Source organism: Gadus chalcogrammus, chromosome 6, assembly GCF_026213295.1.
Source record: "Gadus chalcogrammus isolate NIFS_2021 chromosome 6, NIFS_Gcha_1.0, whole genome shotgun sequence".
NCBI classification, from domain to species: domain Eukaryota; kingdom Metazoa; phylum Chordata; class Actinopteri; order Gadiformes; family Gadidae; genus Gadus; species Gadus chalcogrammus.
The window spans coordinates 26,788,878-26,811,514 of NC_079417.1; the positions used below are offsets into that span (position 1 = coordinate 26,788,878).

At 44.3% G+C, this 22,637-nt stretch overlaps 1 protein-coding gene across 2 annotated transcripts in view; it reads left to right on the forward strand.

The window, feature by feature from the left end:
• adam9 (ADAM metallopeptidase domain 9) overlaps positions 1-19,964 on the forward strand; it is a 39,868-nt gene extending 19,904 nt beyond the window's left edge. Inside the window, exons 8-24 of one of the 2 annotated variants that reach the window (XM_056592178.1) lie at positions 2,966-3,037; positions 3,188-3,357; positions 3,697-3,778; positions 4,438-4,571; positions 5,742-5,913; positions 6,100-6,192; positions 6,392-6,496; positions 10,794-10,884; positions 11,240-11,345; positions 11,538-11,718; positions 12,061-12,141; positions 12,359-12,464; positions 12,553-12,700; positions 12,813-12,915; positions 13,169-13,195; positions 13,927-13,991; positions 15,863-19,964. In XM_056592178.1, the coding sequence (XP_056448153.1) occupies positions 2,966-3,037; positions 3,188-3,357; positions 3,697-3,778; positions 4,438-4,571; positions 5,742-5,913; positions 6,100-6,192; positions 6,392-6,496; positions 10,794-10,884; positions 11,240-11,345; positions 11,538-11,718; positions 12,061-12,141; positions 12,359-12,464; positions 12,553-12,700; positions 12,813-12,915; positions 13,169-13,195; positions 13,927-13,991; positions 15,863-15,926 (1,800 nt within the window). In that variant the 3' untranslated portion in view covers positions 15,927-19,964. Of the gene's footprint in view, positions 1-2,965; positions 3,038-3,187; positions 3,358-3,696; positions 3,779-4,437; positions 4,572-5,741; positions 5,914-6,099; positions 6,193-6,391; positions 6,497-10,793; positions 10,885-11,239; positions 11,346-11,537; positions 11,719-12,060; positions 12,142-12,358; positions 12,465-12,552; positions 12,701-12,812; positions 12,928-13,168; positions 13,196-13,926; positions 13,992-15,862 lie in introns of both variants that reach the window. The other variant, XM_056592177.1, reaches the window with a different exon arrangement.
• The last annotated feature ends 2,673 nt before the right edge of the window (positions 19,965-22,637 follow it).

Genomic DNA, 22,637 nt, shown 5'->3' on the forward strand with positions numbered 1-22,637 from the left:
ACATTTCAAGTATGATAGCTTTCTTCATAGCTCCCACTTGAGTTTGTTTAGTGTGGTGAGTTTGTTCAGATGTAAAAATGTATTCACTCAAAATGTGTTGTGCTAATATAGATCCATGTGTTCCGTGATTATTTTACTGGTCCGGACCACTTCAGATCAGATGGGCTGTATGTGGCCCCTGAACCAAAATAAGTTTAACAGCCCTGCTTTAGAATAATATAAGCAAAAAAGTATTTTGCAGTAAAACAACTCTTAAGAGTAAAATTTATTCAAAAAGTTACTCAAGTAAATGTAACAGAGTAAATGTAACTAGTTACTATCACCTCTGCACCTAGTAAGCGATTTAACATAGGTAATAGTTAAAAAAATGTAACTAGCTTAACTTGATATATTGACATCTATTAGTCAGTCATCATTTAGCTAAACAACATGCAACAGCATTACTCAACTTACACGGTTTGTTTGGAAAAAACAAGGACATTTTTTTTGCCTCTTGGCTGCTGGTTTGCTGACCATGCTTGAAACCGATCTGAATCAACGTCTGTGTGATTGAAATCACAACACGGCAGCGGTGTTTACTACCTGGCTCCGCCTGCTCATGGTGCATTCAAAGGTGGCTCGGAAAAACGTGTTTACACGTGTTAAAAATGAATTAAATGGTTTTATGGCTGTCAAAAGTGCGGGGGACAGAGGGCACAGATACGGGAAGTGCGGGAGACATGTCCCCCGCGTACCCCGCATCCGCTAGGCCCATGGACATATGGTACCACATTCCAAATCAGCACGCTTGAGCCTCAGTTTTTTCAAATTCGAACAGAACACCTAGTGCTCATTTTACACCGAAGTTTTAGCCACTGGGGGACCATAGGCAGGCTAGGGGAACTCATATTTATGTTAGAAACCTCATAAAGGGAGATTTTCATGCCATGGGACCTTTAATGTAACGTTAACATGACCTGAAACTCACTCAACTTGAATTATTTGAATAAATCTGTCTCTTTGAGGTGCTTCGATAAGTTGTTTCCTCCTTTCGTTTGAAAAGCTTGATGGCACCGTTTGCATATAGGTTTTTCCTCTATTAATCCCTGATCATCCGCCTCAAACGCAAAGTACTTCCAGACACGACTCTTGCTATTATTCTTTCGACGAGTCGAGGCGGAGCTGTCGCACTCGCTGCAACTTCAGTTTCCATCTTCTGTGTTCCTTTGGCATTTAACGGCGGACTACAACACTTGTGAGTGTATATGCTGCCCACGTGAAGTCCGGAGGAATTGCATCCCCGGTACCTACGGTACTGTAGAAAAACGAGTACCGTTTTTAGAATTGTCGCATCGACTTGGTACCGAAGTATCGGTTCTCGTGACATCCTTAGTCTGAACTACAGGGAACTCTGTTCTGTTTAAAGGGGACCTATCATACCACCAGTTGTGATTGTGATTAGCCATTACAAGCAGGTTTGGAAATGTGCAGCATTGTGACATCACAGGTGGGCATGTCCACCTAGATGTGTGCTGGATAGGTCAGTCTACCAGCCTACCCAGTGGACTGTAGCAAACGTTGCTCATCTATCCGTCACACATCTAGGTGGACACGCCCACCTGTGATGTCACAATGCTGCACATTTTGAAAACGGCTTGTAATGGCTACTCACACCTGGTGGTATGATATGTCCCCTATAACCTACAGAGAACCCTCTTATGTTAAGCTACATAAAACCGTGCTCTGTTTAAACTACAGAGAACCCTGTTCTGGTACACTACATGTAATCTCAGATCCAGAAGTTTGACAATGCTATACCGAACTTCTTGAGGGGGGGGGGGGGCATGCGCCGGTTCAACAAGTGCGAGGCACAAAGTTACGCAGGCTTTTCTGGTTTTATTTGATTCCAGAATCAAATAGAAACTCATTCAAGAGTGGCAATATGGAGGTTTCAGAAGGTGATTTTAGCAAATGTATTTCTACAGTGGCCATTCTACTACACAGGTTTGATTGAACCATTACAGACCATTTGTCAAAAGACATGTCCGGCGGGACGTTTTAGCTGGCCTTCCAACTGGCTATGGGAAATGCTCCGTTTATGCCTGCACTTCGGATGCCATATCTTTAATTAGACCTCTAATCTGATCAGCTGCGGCAGCATTCTGTTGATAGCACTGTAGAAGAGTCTTGCAAATCGGTGCACACCATCTTGGCGTCGTTGATTAAGCAAACAGCTCCCATTATCTCTTCTAAAGCGAGTGTAGTCTTGTTTCACATCCGAGTAGTAATTTGTTTATTTTCTTTATTAAAATATCGAAGCTGTGACAGCATAATCTGCAGACATAGAAACTTTATTAGTCTCTTGCAATCGATGGTCAGCTGTACCATGTTTGTGTGGTTCCGCAGGCCAGGCTGTTTCCAGCTGAGAGCCGTTCCTTGTAATGCTCAACTACAGTTCTATTTAAACTACAGAGGACCCTGTTCTGTTACACTACAGAGAACCTGTTCTATCCTAACTACAGAGAACCCTATGCAGTTAAACAACAGAACCCTGTTCTGTCTAAACTACAGTGTCCCCAGGTTTCATAAGGCTTGCACACTGCCCAAACAAACACAGACACTACAGAAAGTTGTCTAACGCCGTTTCGAGATGAAGAAACTTTATCCAGCCGGCAACCACCAATGGGTATTTATTTGTTGTTTGTCGGGGCAGTTAGCAAGGACCTTTACACTACAGGGAACCCTGTTCTGTTTATACTACAGAGCGAAGTATAACGCAATGTCTGACTCTGTCTCTGTCTCTCGTTCTTTCGTTGTCTTGATATGGATTTTCTTTACCTCTTTAACTCTGTCTTTATGTCTCTGTCCCTGTGTCTGTCTTTACCTCTTTAACTCCGTCTTTATGCCTCTGTCCCTGTGTCTGTCTTTACCTCTTTAACTCTGTCTTTATGTCTCTGTCTGTCTTTTCTACTGTGTCCCCTTCTAGTATAACTACATGTATAGGAATGAGACGGCTGTGAGAGAACAGATGGTTGAACTGGCAAATTACATTGACAGTGTGAGTATACATACATACACACACGCACACACCAATCACACACGCACACACGTATAATGGGATTGGCTGGGGTTATCGATCGACTCATCGCTACTTGTGTACTCAAAGGCTTTTTCCTTTATTGTTGTGCGTGTGTGTGTGTGAGAACAGATGTATGTGCCCCTGAACATCCGCGTGGTGCTGGTTGGTCTGGAGATCTGGGCCCATCAGAACAAGCTCAGCACCAAGGGCTCGGCTGGAGAAGTGCTGAGTCGCTTCACCCAGTGGAGGGAGAAGGAGCTGCTGCCACGCCACCGCCATGACTCGGCACAACTCATCCTGTGAGCGCACACACACACACACACACACACACACACACACACACACACACACACACACACACACACACACACACACACACACACACACACACACACACACACACACACACACACACACACACACACACACACACACACACAGAATGTTTCATAACCCATAAGTAATTAATATTGAGATGGGTTTTGAATATGCACAAAAACACACACATGTTAGCTGACACACAGGCAGAAACACACCTCACACACCCTTGAGGATTATGTGAGGAGAATTGTTTTGAGCGTGCTAGCGGCACTTTCATGAAACGATGATGATGATGCTGATGATGTTGATCTCTCCAGGAAGAAGAGTTTTGGCAGTACGGCAGGAATGGCCTTCATCTCAACCGTGTGTACACGGAGCCATGGGGGAGGGATCAACGCAGTACGATACTTCCTTTTTTGAATCCATTTTACCTTACATATCTCAAAACAACCACCAAAGGATTGTAGCCTCGCAAGCTGGGCTGCTATTGAACTAGTTAGGCTGCAATAGGCTACCTTTTTTGTCTTACATTATGGCGGAGGTAGCAAATACATACATTTCACAGGTTACCTCCTGGCTGCCTTCAAAATGCACGACGGTCGCTATGCATCACACTTTAGCGTCCCTCCGAGAGAAGGCTGGGCTAGAGCGGTTCGCCGGCAATTTATCCTATGGAGCAGTTCCCTCACTGTGTGCCTAAGCTTTCGTTAGTCTCTCCATCGCCTTGCTCACTCCCGGAGTAACAACATTTACACCTCATTCAACATATTTTTAGGCTACTACCAACAACTAATACTTTGTAACCGTTTCTACTTCAAGGCCCTGAGTGATAGGCAAACTTTCACAAAATGATTGGGCGTCATAGCAGTTATGTATACGCTCATTATACAACAGTTAGGAACCAATCAGATCGCTGCATTTAAGCCACCCGTTGTATAAATATATATATAAATGATGAAAAGTTCAAGTCAGTAGTCAAGTTCAATAGTCATTCACTGGCACCTTCTTTTCCTGTCTCCACGTGTGTCTCTCTTCTCTCTTTCTGTCCCTCTGTTCAGTTCACTAATAACAACCTGCCCTCCTTTGCATCGATCGTTGCCCATGAGCTCGGTCACAACCTGGGGATGAACCACGACGACGGGCGGGAGTGTGCGTGCGGCGCTGGAGCCTGCATCATGAACTCTACAGCAACGTATGCACACACACACACACACACACACACACACACACACACACACACACACACACACACACACACACACACACACACACACACACACACACACACACACACACACACACACACACACACACACACACACACACACACACACACACACAGTATCATTCACATTTTTCACAATTGGTCCTTACCCCTCCTATGGTATATCCTAGATCTCCTCTCTCATGTCTTCTCCTCTCTCATGTCCACTACCTCTCTCATGTCCTCTCCTCTCCTCTCTCATGTCCTCTCCTCATGTCCTCTCCACTCCTCTCCTCTCTCATGTCCTCTCCTCTCTCATGTCCTCTCCTCTCTCATGTCTTCTCCTCTCGTCTCTCAAGTCCTCTCCTCCCCTCTCTCATGTCCTCTCCTCTCGTCTCTCAAGTCCTCTCCTCCCCTCTCTCATGTCCTCTCCTCTCCTCACTCATGTCCTCTCCTCTCCTCTCTCATGTCCTCTCCTCCCCTCTCTCATGTCCTCTCCTCTCCTCTCTCATGTCCTCTCCTCTCTCATGTTCTCTCCTCTCCTCTCTCATGTCCTCTCCTCTCTCATGTCCTCTCCTCTCCTCTCCTCTCTCATGTCCTCTCCTCTCCTCTCTCATGTCCTCTCCTCTCACATGCCCACTCCTCACTCATATCCTCTCCTCTCCTCTCTCATGTCCTCTCCTCTCTCATTTCCTCTCCTCTCCTCTCTCATGTCTAGGGATGGGGATTATTAATATTTATTGATATCGATACCATTTTCGATACTCCTTAACGATCCTAGTCTTTATCGATACCACTATCGATACTTTTCTATTAATTGGTGGAAATACGAAGCGTTTTTAGTGATGAGGAAAATATTTAGGAAATAAATAATTGCATTTAAATTAAATATGTAATTCTTAATAAATATTGACATCAGTAGTTTTTTTTGTTATATAAACTAAAATGATTAGAGCACTATACAACTGTATAAGTAACATAGAAACATGAGTTACACAGTATTGCTCGTGTTTCTCACCAAAAACTCAATTTACTGTTTCTTTATGTTGCATTTGATCATGATAAACAGTTGTTTGATAACCTAACTCGATATTGTTATTGATAAGCCCAAACGTTAATGATTTTCGGGTTTTCTCAACTTCTCTCTTCTCTCACCAGTGGATCTAGGAACTTCAGCAGCTGCAGTTCGGATGACTTTGAGAAGATGATCTTGGCCACAGGCGGAACCTGTCTGCTCAACTTCCCCCGTCCAGACGAGGCCTACAGTGCCCCCTTCTGTGGAAACAGGCTGGTGGACATAGGAGAAGATTGTGACTGTGGATCAGAGAAGGTAAGATCGATAAGATGGATACATTTGAGGGAGAGTTTGTGAACTACTGCGTTTCACGTCTGCTGTGATGTAATGTATGTGTGTGTGTGTGTGTGTGTGTGTGTGTGTGTGTGTGTGTGTGTGTGTGTGTGTGTGTGTGTGTGTGTGTGTGTGTGTGTGTGTGTGTGTGTGTGTGTGTGTGTGTAGGAGTGTCAGAAAGACCCTTGCTGTGAGTATAAGACCTGTAAGCGGAAGCCTGGAGCCCAGTGTGCTTATGGAGTCTGCTGCCACAAATGTCAGGTACAGGAGCCACACACCAAGTCTAACCCCGACACCCCACATCTGAATACAGCCCTATTAGGACTTCAGCCGTGATCATAACCACAACCTTGTCTACAGTTCTATGTGACTGGTATGCTCGTATTCTATATGTGTGTGTGTGTGTGTGTGTGTGTGTGTGTGTGTGTGTGTGTGTGTGTGTGTGTGTGTGTGTGTACAGTATCTCCCAGGAGGCACAGTGTGTCGCTCGAGTACAGATCAATGTGATCTTCCAGAATATTGCAACGGGACCACTGCTCTCTGCCAACCGGACATATTCATACAGGTAGAGCGTTGTGTATATATATATATCAGTGGAGGCTTTTCCATTGAGGAGAGGGAGGAAGATCCTCCCTAACATTGTTGAGAATAAAAAATGTAGATTGCCCAGACTATTGTAATGAATTAATGCCCTTAAATGTGACTACTTTATTGCCTTTGAATATATAATGTTCGTTTCCCTGGGTAAAGGGACATTAGCACCCCCTATCCAGGGGTTGACACTAAGGTTTCAAAAGCACTTGCCCATCGGGCAAGTACAGGTCAGGTTCAACTTGCCCGAATGTAATGTTCACTTGCCCAAATTATAATCAGAATCGTGAACGGGCCTCTTTTTGCCAGGCACCCGGCCTGGTTTTGGGGGGGCTCAGAAAAATCATCCTAGCTCAGACTGAAGCTGAATGTTAGCTTCCACACATGTGTTTAAAAAATAACAAACTTCTCTTTGTTTACTTATTTATCGAGCGGTCACATCGTGCCATGAAGTGATTTCAGTCCACAGTTGCAACCTATTAAAGCTATCGCCAAGTTATAGGTAGACCTGCATGATTTGATGCAAATGTACATAACTAAATGTCAGAGGTAGTAGCAAAGATATGTCTTTTTTAACTTTCAAGTTTCTTGTAGCTCTAACTGAATAATCACAATCGCGTTTCTAGTAGGGTTGTCAGTCACGATACTGGATTTTCTAACTTCAACACTATTCCTGGAAAAAGATCGATATTCTAGGCCTATATCATTTTCGATATCAGGGGAAACGTTTTTTTCAGGAAAGATACCCAAAGTAAAGAGATTATGGGCCCTATTTTGCATCCGGCGCAAGTGACTTAGTCACTGGCGCATGTGTCGTTGCTAGTTTACAACTGGCGCAGAGCGTTCAACTGCCACTCGCCGGTAAATTAGGGATTGATCATGCGCCCCAAGGGGCGGTTCGGCGGAAGGAGGAGGCGTGTTCTGGCACAAACGGTATTTTGACGTTTCTGAATACCATTGCGCTACTGACCAGGAAATACCTGGTTTAAAGTCAGTGGCGCGTTGTTCAGATGCTATTTTAAGGGCGCATGCATACATGCGCATGCGATGCATACGGATTGCTTGTGCACCTCGCGCATACACTTTTCCCATCTACCTAGCCGCACATTCTTGGTAAATTATTTGGGAAAGAACAGCTGATGCAGCGGTAATAAGTTGTACTTTTAAATCAATGCATCTGCAAACACCGTACAGCAAACACATCTTTTCTTGACAGAGACATGGTGTAGGCCTACATGCCCATAACTTTTAGGATTGATGAGTATTTGATCGTGAAAAACATTGTTTTACCGCGAGTGAGTGTTAAAAAGAATGAATGAATGCGGGCCCGCGTGTGTGCTCTGTTTAAACACACGCAAACTAAACACGTAACGCATAATACAATCAATGGCAATGTCTATTACCGCGGGGACACATGCATATTAGATTAGCATACAATACTGATAAGAAACAATGTTTATAATGTATTGCGTATATCATTAAATAGAACCACAGTTACCGCATATCATATGTTATATCATATACGTTTTCTTTGCCGAAATTTATTTGAGGACTCAGTATTTCTGAAGTTGTGGAAGAAAACCCCTTATTCCATGTGTGAATTAGGCCATATTATTTGGCAATAAACTGAGCCATTTGCAGTTTGAAATTCATGTGCATCTGTCTCATCGGAGACTGCAGACGCGCTGTCAAAATATCAACTCGTCCGATTCAAATGCGCTCATGGCTCTTAAAGGGGATGGGAGCTGGCACTCTCATTGGTTTGTTGGACGTTACGCCCAAACCACACCTACGGGTAACTAGGCTGCTTCAGACCAACCCTTTTGACACTTGCGCCGTGACGCAAGTGTCATTTATCCGCCTGTAAAATAGCGATAGCGCCGTAGAACCGCCCACAAAGCTACTTGCGCTTTGCGCTTCCCACTTGCGTTTCAGACCATTAAAATAGGGCCCTATATCTCTACAACTGCAAGGGCGATAATGTCATCTTTGGGCAAAAAGAAAGATTGTTGTGCAAGTGAAATATTCAATGGGGATAATACTTGGTTAAAGTGAATAAAGCCATGGAACACAGCATAATTGGAAGATAACATTTCCACCTGAAATAATTATCAGTATCAGTTGGTCGTTATCAGTTGGGAGCGCTGTCTTACTATGAGACACAAATAAGGTAGATATCTTACAATTTTGACACTTGACACCTCTATTTAAAGTTCAGGGCAATCGAATGCACCAAGCCAAACACTCGCAAATAAATATATGGCCATTAGATTGCGCTGAAGAATATGTTTTCTGATTGAAGGCAATTTACCTATTTCCTAAGAAACCTTCTCTTATTCATTGATTGAAAACACCATGTTAAAAATTTGGCCCAGATACTGGATAATCTGTTTATGGTGGTTTTATTCGATCAGAATCAACTCTGTGGACAAAAATCACAAAGGTAATACTTCATTTTTGGTTGTTAAAAGAAAAGGGGACGTTTCTTCTTAAGTTGTTATTTGCGAGTTTTAGTCACAGAATGATATGGTTTGGACTGTTGGAATAAATGGAGGCTCAGCTTTCATGTAATATATACAGTAGTTTGTGAGGGTCCAATTTCGTGGAAAAGATCGCTATTGCTGTGCGCATGTGCACAGTTATGAAACACAAAACCGTGTTCTTGACTTTCCTTGATAATTTGCCTCAATCCAAAGTACTTCCAAACTGCACTCCTCCATCACTACTCCATTTAACTTCTACCTAAACCGTTCGCGGAGGTGCTGCACTTGAGATGCTAGCTGTGTTGGCTAACCTTTAGCGAATCACTGCCAGAGACCGCACTGCGAGTGAGTGACAGAAGGCGGGGCTATATTCGCACTGAAGCGATGTGTGTCTGTTAACTCGCTTTCCGAGAGAAGAGAAGACAGCGCGCTGATCAATTGCAAATACTTCTATTTTGTGTGGTTTTGCGGAACAAAAGGTTGTTCTGCAGTTTCTAAAAACATTTGAATAAATAGCTTTTATATTAACATCCACCCAAAATCCACTTGCCCGTTCGGGCAACCAGAAAAAATCTCAACTTGCCCAAACATTTTTTTTACTTGCCCCGGGCAAGCGGGCAACCGTTAGTGTCAACCTATTGACAATTACTTCAGGGAGGAACGTCCTCCCTCCGCCTCCGTTGACTCCCATTCATTTCCCTGAAAGTACTGGCGGCCGGTGGATAACATGGGTTTCAATGGGAGAGAGGAGGAAAATCCTCCTCTGAGTGGGTGGGACCTTAAGGGGTCTGATTCGCGCAAAAATCTATCCGTCTGCGCAATGAACCAATAAGCAGGATCCCTGGATGTTGAGCAGTGTTGCCAGATTGGTCCGATTTCCCACCCAATTGGGCTACTTTTAACCATGTTAGGCTGGAAAGATTATCATTGGGCGGGAAATCTGCCCAATCTGGCAACGCTGTCGATAGCAAACCCGGTCTGCATTGCCGCGGTGCTCAGTCTGAGAGACGCAGAGCAAGTGAAATCTGCGATAGCGAGATCCTAAATGCACAATGGAAACATTGGAAACGGAGGACATTGTTTACGTCTTATTACAAAAAGCATTCCATTCATTCAGTTACAGTGCTAAGTTAGCGACCAAAGAAAGAGGTAGACCACTTCCCAAAATCAAGGTCACCAGAAGTAATGGCAACGTCAGTGTTGTGAGTGCTACATGGTTTGCTAGGTACGCATGACTTACTGGTAGCATTACAAGCAATTGTAACTGAAAATAAACATAGCTAAATAACTTCAGTCAGTGAGGGCAAAAATAGGCCCCAGATTTTTTGATTTACTTTTACAAATCAATAGTAGGCCTGATTTGACTAATATGCTTTGCATCCTTTCCTTCTCAAATTACAGTGATGCCACTGGTGGCTTTGTATACATTTTGTTCACATAACTCCCTCCCTGCTATTTTGTAGTTCACCAAAACACCCTGAAACAACTTGAGTCTCACATTCTTATGCCACCATACACCAACAGTGCAAGCAGGCCAATGGCAACCAAGCGCGCAGTCCTTCCTCCCTCACTTTAAAAACCACCAGCCGCCACAGATATATATATATAACTATACATAATAATGGTTTCATGTCATGCGCAATATTTAAATAAAAATGTAACTAATTATGAGAGCTTATAATATGTATTTTCACTAGTTTTAGTGCCCCTGCTTTCATCCTGTCATACTTAATCAACCATCTGGTGATTCCCAGCGAGCTGTAACTAGAGTTGTGTTTGCTTTTCCAGAACGGCCAGCCATGCATGAACCAGCAGGCCTACTGTTACAATGGAAAGTGTCAACACCTTGAAGGACAGTGCAAAGCTATCTTTGGATCAAGTATGCGGCCACATCACATGATATATGTTCAATGCCATCTGGTTGTTGTGTGTGATGAGGATGTGTCATATTCTTCTCTCTCCTCCAATCCTCTCTCCTCTCCTCCCATCTCCTCTCATTTCCTCTTCTCTCCTCTAATCACCGTTCCTCTCTCTGATGAGGATGTGTCATCTTCTCCTCTCTTCTGTCATCTCTTCAACTCTCTCCTCTCCTCTTAACTCCTCTCCACCCATGTTCTATGCTCTCTCCTCCCATCCCATTTCCTCTCCTCCTCTCCTCTACTCTCTCCTCCCATCTCCTGTCCCCTCTCCTCTCCTCTAATCTCCTCTCCTTCCCTCTCCGCTCCTCCTCCCAGAGGCCAAAGCCGCTCCGGAGGTTTGCTTTAAAGAAGTTAACAGTAAGGGAGATCGATTTGGAAACTGTGGATACCAAGAATCCGGCTTCAAGAAGTGTGAGAGCAGGTCAGACACTCACCCATATGTGTGCCTTTACACACACGCACACACAAACGCGTCTCTTTTTATGTTATGAACATCATCCAAGTCAAATGTGTACAAAATGTCAATAGTAATATGGTAATAATATGAAAATATTAGCCGTTTTATGGAGATTCTAGATAATAGACTATAATATGTGTGTCTCTTGGCTGGTAGGAATGCGCTGTGTGGGAAGCTGCAGTGCTCCAACGTCCACACCACTATATTTGGAATCGATCCGTCCATCATCACCACGCCCATCGGTGGCACCAAGTGCTTCGGTGTGGACTTCATGCTGGGCACTGACGTACCAGACCCAGGCATGGTGACCGAGGGCACCCCCTGTGGGAACAACAAGGTACTGCACATAATATGCTTAGGCCTAGTATACACCTTTCCGGGATCAGGGTTATTCAGTAGGATTAACCGAATACAGAGGGCTGCTATTTTTGCTACAGGGTTACTAAATATAAATCAGCTTAACCATAGAATAGTAGTGTCCGGCCAATCCAATGCCAGATTAATAATACCATTTTGCTCCATTGAACTGGGATTAAGAGAAAAAAAGCTATATCATAGTTGCCCAGAAAAGCAATAAAGTTCCTTTCTACATTCCGTAGATCAAAAGATGTAAATTTGCTAATTAGACTTAATCCACCACTTTATCTATGTTAATGATAGTTGTGTTTATTTTGAACAGGTTTGTATGAACTTTGAGTGCCGCAGTGATGATGTCCTCAACTACGACTGTGACGTGGAGACTAAATGTCATGGACACGGGGTGAGACTGCATCCGATTTGTTTGTCTGTATGATGATTCTTTCATTTCCCTTTGAGTTTCACGACTGTAGTGCTTGGTGATTGGATGATTATAAACATGATGCGCCTGCTGTGTTCCTTGTCTCCAAGCCCCATCCCATTATTAATATTAAAATATTTCAATTTGTTTGTCTACCCGTCTCTCCCTCTCTCTCTCTCTGTCTGTCTCTCTCAACCAGGTGTGTAACAGTAATAAGAACTGTCACTGCTCAGAGGGCTGGGCTCCGCCCCACTGTGAGGTCAGGGGTTACGGCGGCAGCGTGGACAGCGGGCCCACATGGAATGGTGGGTGCAGCTCCGGCCGGCCTCTCCACACCTCCACAAGGTCCACATTCACTCTTAAGTATCCTCAACCCCTGACATGTGTCTCTAGATAAGGACACCTCGGTGAGGGACGGCATGCTGGTCTTCTTCTTCCTGGTGCTTCCTCTCCTGGCCGTGGGGGCGTTTGCGTACCTGCGCAGGAACGAACTCCTGAGGCGTGTGGGCCTGGGGCGCAGGAAGCGGTCGCAGGGATACGAGTGAGTCCACGCCTACAGAATCCCGATCCTGGTTTTACCCAGGCGGTTCTTTAGAGGCGTACTCCGCTGTTCGCTTCCTTCCTGCTTTCTCATTTCTACTTCTTGTCGCCAGGGCGGACAGCAGATCTCCAGCCAATTCCAGCAGAGTGCCACCTCCCAGAGGACCGCCCCCTGCTGTTACCCGCCCTAACCCTAACAGTGTCGCGAGGGACGGGGTGAGTTTCCAGGTTAGAACCTTTCCGCTTTGTTTCCTGTGCTTACGGTTCATAGAACCAAACATTTTACTCTCTACGATCTTTATTGAACACTATAGGAAGTTGAATGACGCCTCAAGGTGTTTGCATTCCTTGAATTTGTTTTGAATGTGACCTTAGCTGTCAACTCTATTTATTGTACATGTTCATGTCGTGTTATTGTTGATGCTGAAGGTGATGTTTACTCTCTTTCTCACGGTTTCCTTCTGTAAAGCATCAAGCTCTGCTCCAAGAAGAAAAGGTGACTCTCCTCTTCTCTATCTGTAATGCGTATTTCAGCCTTGTTCTGCAAAGACATTATGTGTATCTATAGTATCTATAGTGAAAGCAGGTTATGGTTGTTATCCAGGGGAGGGAGTGATATATTATTGCAATAACAAGGCCATTAATTGACTGAACAATGATATGGTAATGACCCCGTAATGGGACAAGCCACAGATCATTAGTTCTTGTGGGGTAATTGTGTCGGGTTTACTTACATTCTTGTGTCAAATCTCAACATTGAGGATACTGATGACAAACTGATGAACACAAAACAAGACATTTCCCGACAGAAGTCTCCTCGTTGGTCTGAAAGTGTGTTGAACGGCGAGCCATCAAAAGAATACCATGTGTAAACACAACATTGTATTTGTGTGTTTTTGCGTGTGGGTATGAGGTCCTAAAACATTTTTCCATGCCTAACATGTAATTAACATTTGATAAAGATGGGATTACCTCTGTGTTTACATGGCTGGTTAGATCGGCTTTCCTGTGTGCATGTAAACATGCTCATAGTCTTACAAACCTACTGCTTTTCATGTCTTCCGTGTGTGTGTGTGTGTGTGTGTGTGTGTGTGTGTTTGTGTGTGTGTGTGTGTGTGTGTGTGTGTGTGTGTGTGTGTGTGTGTGTGTGTGTGTGTGTGTGTGTGTGTGTGTGTGTGTGTGTGTGTGTGTGTGTGTGTGTGTGTGTGTGTGTGTGTGTGTCATCAGGTGGTGCAGACCAATAGGACCGCTTCAGTTCCATCCTATGCAATGAGACCACCTCCTCCTCCTCAGTAAGAACCAACACAATACTGCTTATAAAGCCAGCTCCGGCCATTAGATCACAGTTCACACAGTTAGCTTCACCAAGTTAGCTTCATACAGTGAGCTTTGCATAGCCAGTTTAACCTATAAAGCTCCAGAAATTTTTAAAGGGGACATATTATGAAAACAACACTTTTCCTGGGATTTGGGGTGTTGTTTTGGGTCTCTGGTGCTCCCACACGCATACAAACTTTCAAAAAAGTCGGTACATGATTTCTTGACATTCTGAAGTACCCCGCCTGTAGTTACCAAACAAGCGAGTCAGTTTCAGCACCTCCTCCTACGTAGGAAGGGGGCACATTTGAATATTACCTCCCACTTCCCCACCCCCCTCCAATCAGATCATAGCTAAGTTGACCAGCGCTTGTCTAATTTGTCAGTTTGCCGCGTGGCAGGGAGTCCGGCGGAGCTGCCAGACCCCCCGGCGGCAGTCCGGCAGCTAAGCTCCAGGAGTATAATCCCTTTCTCCGCCGGAGCTGCCAGACTGCCGCTGTCACACCAAAATTGTACCGCCAATTACTTCAGGGAGGACGTTCCTCCCTCAGCCTCCATTGACTTCCATTCATTTCCCCAAAAGTGTTGGTGGCCGGTGAATAACATGGGGTTCAATGGGAGCGAGGTGGAAAGTCCTCCTCTGAGTGGGTGTGACTAGCTAAGGGATCTGGATCCCTTAGCCTATTAGTGAATAGGCTAAGGGATCTGGATCCCTTAGCCTATTCACTGGCAGGGCTACCTGCGGCCGGGCTGCGGCCGGGCTGCGGCCCGGCTGCGGGGGCTGCGGAGCCCCCGCGGCCGGGCTGCGGAGCCCCCGCGGCCGGGCTGCGGAGCCCCCGCGGCCGGGCTGCGGAGCCCCCGCGGCCGGGCTGCGGCCCGGCTGCGGGGGCTGCGGCCCGGCTGCGGCCCGGCTGCGGGGGCTGCGGCCCGGCTGCGGAGCCTGCGGCCCGGCTGCGGAGCCTGCGGCCCGGCTGCGGAGCCTGCGGCCCGGCTGCGGAGCCTGCGGCCCGGCTGCGGAGCCTGCGGAGCCGGCTGCGGAGCCTGCGGAGCCGGCTGCGGAGCCTGCGGAGCCGGCTGCGGAGCCTGCGGAGCCGGCTGCGGAGCCTGCGGAGCCGGCTGCGGAGCCTGCGGAGCCGGCTGCGGAGCCTGCGGCCCAGCTGCCCGCGGCAGAGCTGCGGAGCCCGCGAGGAGGGTTGACTTGATCTATAAATGACGTCCCTCAATCTTAATTGGCTTAACACCATGACCAACATTCTGAAACATCCATTAACATCCACATTTGCATCCACACAATAGTGGTGAAATAATGTTCTTAAATTATTTGATACTCTGACCTTTCTGTTTGATATTGTGGAAAGGTTGTTAGTGAATGATTCAGAGCATGATGCATTTTAATTGGCATCACTTTTGGTATTGTCTTTATTTTTCTTAAGACGATTGTAGCTGAAAATAAGCATAGCCAAATTACAACCAATACCTTCAGTCATTGAGGGCAAAAATAGGCTCAGATTTTCTTATTTAGTTTTACAAATCAAGAGTAGGCCTGATTTGACTAATTTTGCATCCTTTCCTTCTGCCCTTGTAGTCCAAGACATGCTGCCCACAAACTTTCAAAGTACAATGCTGCCACTGGTGGACTTGTATCAATTCACATAATAATATATATTGTATAATAATAATAATAATAATGATAATATTATTATTATTATTATGAATATTATATTATATAGTTATAGAGCTCGAATCGCACACAGTGTATGGGGCCCATTATGTTACACATTTGGGTTCACACTTGACACACTTCAGCCTCCCCTTACTTTCTCTCTTTGTCTTTTGTGTCCAACAGGAAACCAACAGCTGCCAGCCAATATCTAGTGCCTCAAAGATCTGCCCCGCCTCCCCCAGTCTAGCCAATGGGGGATGAAACATGCAACACTTCCTCATCACAGCCCAGTAGGCTTCTGACTGGTCAACATTCACTGGCAACTTACCGGGGAAACTTACAGTCTACGAACAGAAAAAATACTTTCTGTTCGACACAACTTTCTTTCTTTCGATTCCCCTCCTTACTGACTGTTGCCACGGCATATTAACAACCACTGCTGCTGAGTGATTGCACTTCCCCTTCTGCTCAGCAACGTCACAGGACTGTAACACACCGCAGATGTGACCCCCCCCTCCCCCGCCCCTGCCCCCCAGCAACGGCTCACACGAATGATCAGCTTTTGGTGTGCTTGATTCGGACTACCCTGCTTTTCCGGTGCTTGATCTCTTCAAATGGTACAAACCATTATATACTGTGTTAAATAGACCATGGGCACATTGACGCTTTCCTTGTTTTTTCTTTAGTTGAGGTACATAAACGGCTTATGGTGGGTCTTTTCTTATCTTTATAATTTCTAATGCATTTTAGTTGAGTTAATCATTTATAGGTCTACACCTGAAGCTTATCACTGGAGCGGGAACCCTGTTCTAAATCAGCGTCGTGTATAAATGTCTTCTGGGCAGTTTGCCTGAGAGCCACTATCGAGCAGTCACGCAAACCACTAACGTCATGCAGCCAGACCTCCCCTTGCACTCTCACACATCAATCCTAGTCGTATTCTCTTGCATACAGCACCTTTTAAGTAGTGTCATGCTAAGGTAAGGACTAAACCCTAACCCTCACCTGGGTAATTGGCAGGTTGAGCCAGAATGCTCACCATCAAATGACTGACCTAAGAGTACCAGAGTCTGTTTGGGAATTTTTCTTGGGTATCGAGGCTTAGCGAGCATCTCTTGCCATGCGGGATGGGGGCCTCGATTTAATGTCTTGTTTGAAAGATGGCACGGTTAAAATCCAATCTCTGGCCTGCGGCATTTATTATAAAGGAAAGAAGGTTGAGCCCCCCCTACTGGCTCTCCCAACACCTCCACCAGCACTCACCGGTGCCCCATACCAGGGTAGACCCTGCTTAGCTCCCAAATAAACCAGTGACCCTTACCTATACTCATGTGCTGACTTGGCTTGAATCTGGGCGCGTCAGCCCAGAACAGCTGGGATTTGCATCTCCATTACAAGGGGCAAACCGCTCAAAGGTATGTCTTTAACTGACCACACGCTTGTCCTGAGGGGAGGATGTTTATCTGTCTGCCCCGCTGGTGTCATGGTGGTCAACCATGACACCAACTCGCCAAAACTGCTGAATGAAACTGACCCTGAATCTGTTCAGTAGACTAGAGTCTGATGGCTGAAATGTTACTTAATGTTGACACTGAGTCGTACCTGAACGATGAGCATGGCTCCGGTCCGACTCCAGAGGTGGTCCATCTGGGGCACAACTGCAGGTTTAAACCCATAATGGAAACGCAAATCAACAGGCCGCGGTTTGACCCGGCTAGGCCACAAGGGCCAATGGAGAAGTGTAGCAGCTGTAGTCATCAGTTGACGTAGTGCGGTGCCAAGATCCTTGGGAAATCCAGGAGCTAAAAAGTATAATATTTTGTCATATTCTCATCTATTGAAGTAAGGCTACTATTAATGAGCAGCCAATTTAATTCGTACAGGTTTTTTTATTTCTATTTTTATTTTGCAAGACGGAGGTTAGGCTCAGTGAGTTGTTGCTCTGCTTCACAAACACTGGTACATTCATAGACAATTACCTGGGCTAAAGGTGTATACACTGTGTAGATCTAGATAACCTTTACATTGTTTGTCAGTTTTTATTTTTGCTGTTTTATTACTTTGCTGTGGTTTTGCACATGAAACTGACCATTTGTGGTATACTATTTTACGAGTGTTTCAATATTTTGCGCATTACTCCTCAGTGTAATGAGTTGGATGTCAACAGTTTGTGTGCCATAGGAAAAGATGAGTCCTAGCAGAAACCAAATGGGAAGACAGTGAAGTTGTTGTCCACAACTCCAATCGATTTTTCCCTAGTTTCAATTTCATCATTTTATTCTTTGATAGAATATAAACCATTCATCAAATGACTCATTCATTTACAATGACTTGCAAGTTGAGTGTGTGTGACTGCAAGATAAATGTAATGTTATCCTAAATCGACCTAAAAGCTCCCGGGCACATAATGACAATCGGTTAGGTTGTAAGACTTAACCTTATTAGCCATAAAGACCTGAACCACCACACTGACCCAGAAACCCTCTATCGCACTCATTTTCTATTTTTATAGCTTTTTTATTTATATTTACTGGTGAGATTTGGTTTGATTCTTCTATTGTAATGAACACAAATGAAAAAGCAGCTTTATATATTACTGTGGTTCTTATCTTAATTGTAATAATCATTATAAAGCCGGGTGTTTGATGGGGCTGTTAATAAAAATAAAATGCACAGCCCCCCAAGTTTCAACTGTAGAGGTCAAAGAATTACCCTAGAAACAGACGCCCCCCCCTGCAACCACAACGAGGTGTCTAAACATGGCTCTGGTATTTAACCATACCATTGACCTAGATATATGTATGTTCATAATCTATTAAATGTATTACTTCCAAATGGTATGATTAAAATTGAGCCCTGATTCTGAGAGTCGCTATGCTACATACTCGCACTGCCATGCAGAACAGTCATTCAGTCACATCATTTAAATGAGAAACATGTGCTATAAAACATGTATACTGTTGTACTATCAAGTTTTTGTATCTGTTTTATATTTTGTTGGCATTCATTTGTTTAACGCTCCTGAAATACATAACAAATCCTGTGAAAAAATTATATATTTAGCACTTGTGTTCACCAATCTGTCTCATCCAAAATGTTTCATGAAACCCCCCCAGACTATTACCATAACCTAGGTTATGGTAATAGTCTGATACAACATGGTCATGTCTCATGTTGTATCCAAACCTAAATCGTACATCATAAGTAATAACTTTTCTTCATTTTTCAAAAAAGTTATCATATTTACATCCTGGGTCAACTAATCATCGTACTTTCAAATAATAACTTAACCTTTCGATGTTTCACTCTTTTAGATCATCTTAACTCTCATCAGGTACAGCCACACTATATTGCTTAAACAGAACAATAAACGATATATATGTAGCTAGACAGAGACAGAGGACACTGGTATCTATAGCCTAGTTATAACAATAAATACATTTATAGAGGTAATTTCCTAATTAAAAGGTTCTGGTCCAATGTTGTGCATTTCCATGGCTAAATTTACACTCACGTGAAACAATAGACATTTAATAAAATTGTAGAATAATTCAACATAGAAAACAGCTATATGATATATTATGGTACACATCCTGTTTTCCGCTACTTTGAATGCGTCATATGGAGAATGATTGTAAATTAAACTATAACCACAGTACTGTACTAGTATCTATTTCTTCATTTATCTCCTTCCAGCATGCAGCAGCAAGCATTCTGCCGCAGGGCCAAATCAAGGCAGCAAGTCATTTCAGGGCAGGCGTTGCAGATTGCAACGCCTTTGCTGTAATTCAAATTATTATTTTATATGCTCACCAATATCGGATGCCCCGTTTTGCTTGATAAATGCCCTTTAAAGGTGAAAATAACTAAGAATCCCACTAAGGTTGGAACACAGGACCTTCTTACCATCAGGCAGTTGGCTGAATGTGGCCTTCATGGGGATGTGTTTGTGACTGCTAGTATAACGTCTAGAAAAACGAGTGACCTTGGGTAAACACTGCTTTGTTTGATTGACAGGATACTTATTCCAGGATACCTAAAACATACGGCAGTTTTAAATTTTTTGCAATCACCTGTGCTCAAAGTTGAAGGCTAGATGTTAAAGATCCCATGCCATTCTATTTTATGATGCTTTAATATAGGTAAAATGTGATTTTAATGGCATGGGCTCTTTAATGAAATAAGTACATACATATGTTGGGGGAACCCTGTGGACTGGCATACAGTGGAACGCCCTAACCCTTATAAGGTGTTCGGGTCTGTGGGACCCGTTTTCAGTTTTTAGCTTTATAAAAGTGATACAAATAATAATTTTTTTGAACTAAGATTCATTGGCTTTGGCTCATTTTCTGTGCGGAACATGAATCAGAAAACATTTTCAATGACCCCCCCCTCTATACCCCCCCATCACATTTATATTACACACAGGGTGTTCGGGTCCAGTGGACCCGGAGCTGTTTAAGTGTGGAAATCATAGGTTCTGTGCACCCTAATTTTCCCGTCTTCCTCTCTCTGTGTGTGTGTGTGTGTGTGTGTGTGTGTGTGTGTGTGTGTGTGTGTGTGTGTGTGTGTGTGTGTGTGTGTGTGTGTGTGTGTGTGTGTGTGTGTGTGTGTGTGTGTGTGTGTGTGTGTGTGTGTGTGAGAGAGAGAGAGGGGGAAAGAGAGAGGGGGAAAGAGTAAAGCAGGTGAATGGGCCCTTGGTGTGAGCACCCACAGTGTGCACCCACTGTTTGCAACCTTGTGCATCCCGCACAAGGTTGCAAAATTGGAGCACCCAACACTATCAAGCTTGGGGACCTGACACTATAAAAAAGCTCTGTCAGCGTGGTTCCATACCACAACTGATCAAGATGGCAAAGCGATTCTCTGTTCAGACTGCCCTACAGTTGATATTTGAAGAGACACAGGGTTTTGATGATGATGCAGAGGAAATAGTTTCGGAAAGTGAGGATAACATTTCAGAGTCTGACACCGAGTTTGAAGAGGAGGATGAGCATCAGCCAGCTCCGAAACGTAAAAGAGCCTCAGGACTAGCCCTTCAGCAGCCAGGACAAGCCTGCGAGCAGCAAGCCCCAGGACCATCCCGTGAGCAGCCAGGACCAGCCCGCAAGCAGCCAGCCCCAGGAACATCCCGTGAGCAGCCAGGACCAGCCCGCGAGCAGCCAACCCCAGGACCAAACCGCGAGTAGCCAGCCCCAGTACCAGCCCGCGAGCAGCCAGCCCCAGGACCAACCCGCGAGCAGCCAGCCCCAGGACCAACCCGCAAGCAACCAGCCCCAGGAACAACCCGCAAGCAGCCGGCCCAAGGACCAACCCGCAAGCAGCCAGCCCCAGGACCATCCCGCAAGCAGCCAGCCCCAGGACCAACCCGCAAGCAGCCAGCCCCAGGAACAACCCGCATGCAGTCAGCCCCAGAAACAACCCGCAAGCAGCCAGATGTAGGACCAGCCCGTCAGCCAAAAAGAAACGCTGTGAAGTGTGTGGACCCATGATGGACAGAAAAACACAATATACATGCAACCAGTGCAAAAAATACATATGCAATACACACACGGTGAGACTCTGCCCCTCATGTGTGGTATAGTCTGATATACGTATAATGTCTGTGTTCAAAGGCTTTAATGTGTTGTTCAGACAGATGTTATTGAGTATGTTTCAATTTCTAATGATGTTGATTATTTCCCAGTTATGCCTGTTTTATGAGGCATTTCCTTATTTTGTTGCATTTTAATACAAAAAGAAACAAAAACGAGTGGCACCTCTATTCATAAATGTGATTTAACAAAGGTAAAGGGATCAAATTTAACATATGTGTTGTTTATATTACTTGCAATTGGGTTGAAGTAACCATTTGGTGAGTATTTTAAAAAAAAGTTAGATTATGTTGAATTAAAAGGCCTAAAATGCAATGGGTCCACCAGACCCAGCAGCACCTCCTGTGTAACAAAAACACGAACACCCTAGCTTCTAGTCAGCTGGAGTAAGATGCCCCCCTCCGCCCATGACCCCTACCAAGAATAAACAAGCATACAAGTCAACACAAACTCGCACACAACGTCTAACTGATCACTGTTTTGATTGTTTGTTTTTTTCTTTGTTTTGTTTTGTCTTGTTTTTGTTTTATTTATTTCTTATTGCTTATGTTTATTTATTTATCGATTTATTTTTTTCCACAATGTCTTGTTTTAAAAAAAAAAAAAATGTATGATGACTATATGCTATGTAAGGTGACCTTGGGTGTCTTGAAAGGCGCCTCTAAATTAAATGTATTATTATTATTATTATTATTATTAACACATTCTGTGTCCCGTTATGGTGGAATGGTCAGCTAAGGAGGACACCACTTCATGGACCACGAGTAGGGCATTCTCTGACCAGGAGAGGTCAAAGGTCAGGTCTCAAGGTATCCATTGCACAGGAAAACCTGCACGAGGAGGAGAGGAGGTTCATATGCTTTCTGGGGGGATCCCATTATCTGGTTGAGGGCTTTAGGTCAAGAATTGCTCCATATTTTGATGCATTTGTCATGTAAGAAAATGTACATACTTTTATTTGCAATCTGTGTTGACCATTTTATCTAGTGTTTTGATTTTATTTATCTACATAAAGGTTGACTGATTTAACATTGTCTTTGCTCTTGATGTGTGGTCTATCACAGAGGGAATGTACCACATGGTGTACCACATGGTATGGACTAAATAATAAAATGTATACACAAATCTAAATATAGAGAAACATAGAGATGAATATACTTATGTTGATATCTAGGCATATAATTTACTCTTTAGAAATACCTTCGATGTGGATGTAGATGTAAAGCATACGTCACACACTGCTATACGTTATGATTCCTGGATGTTGAAACATCACCTGCACCTGCACATCATCATAACTGCACTCATCTGGCTTCGCTCCTACCTCTCCGACAGATCTCGCTTCATCTCCCTCCACAACCACA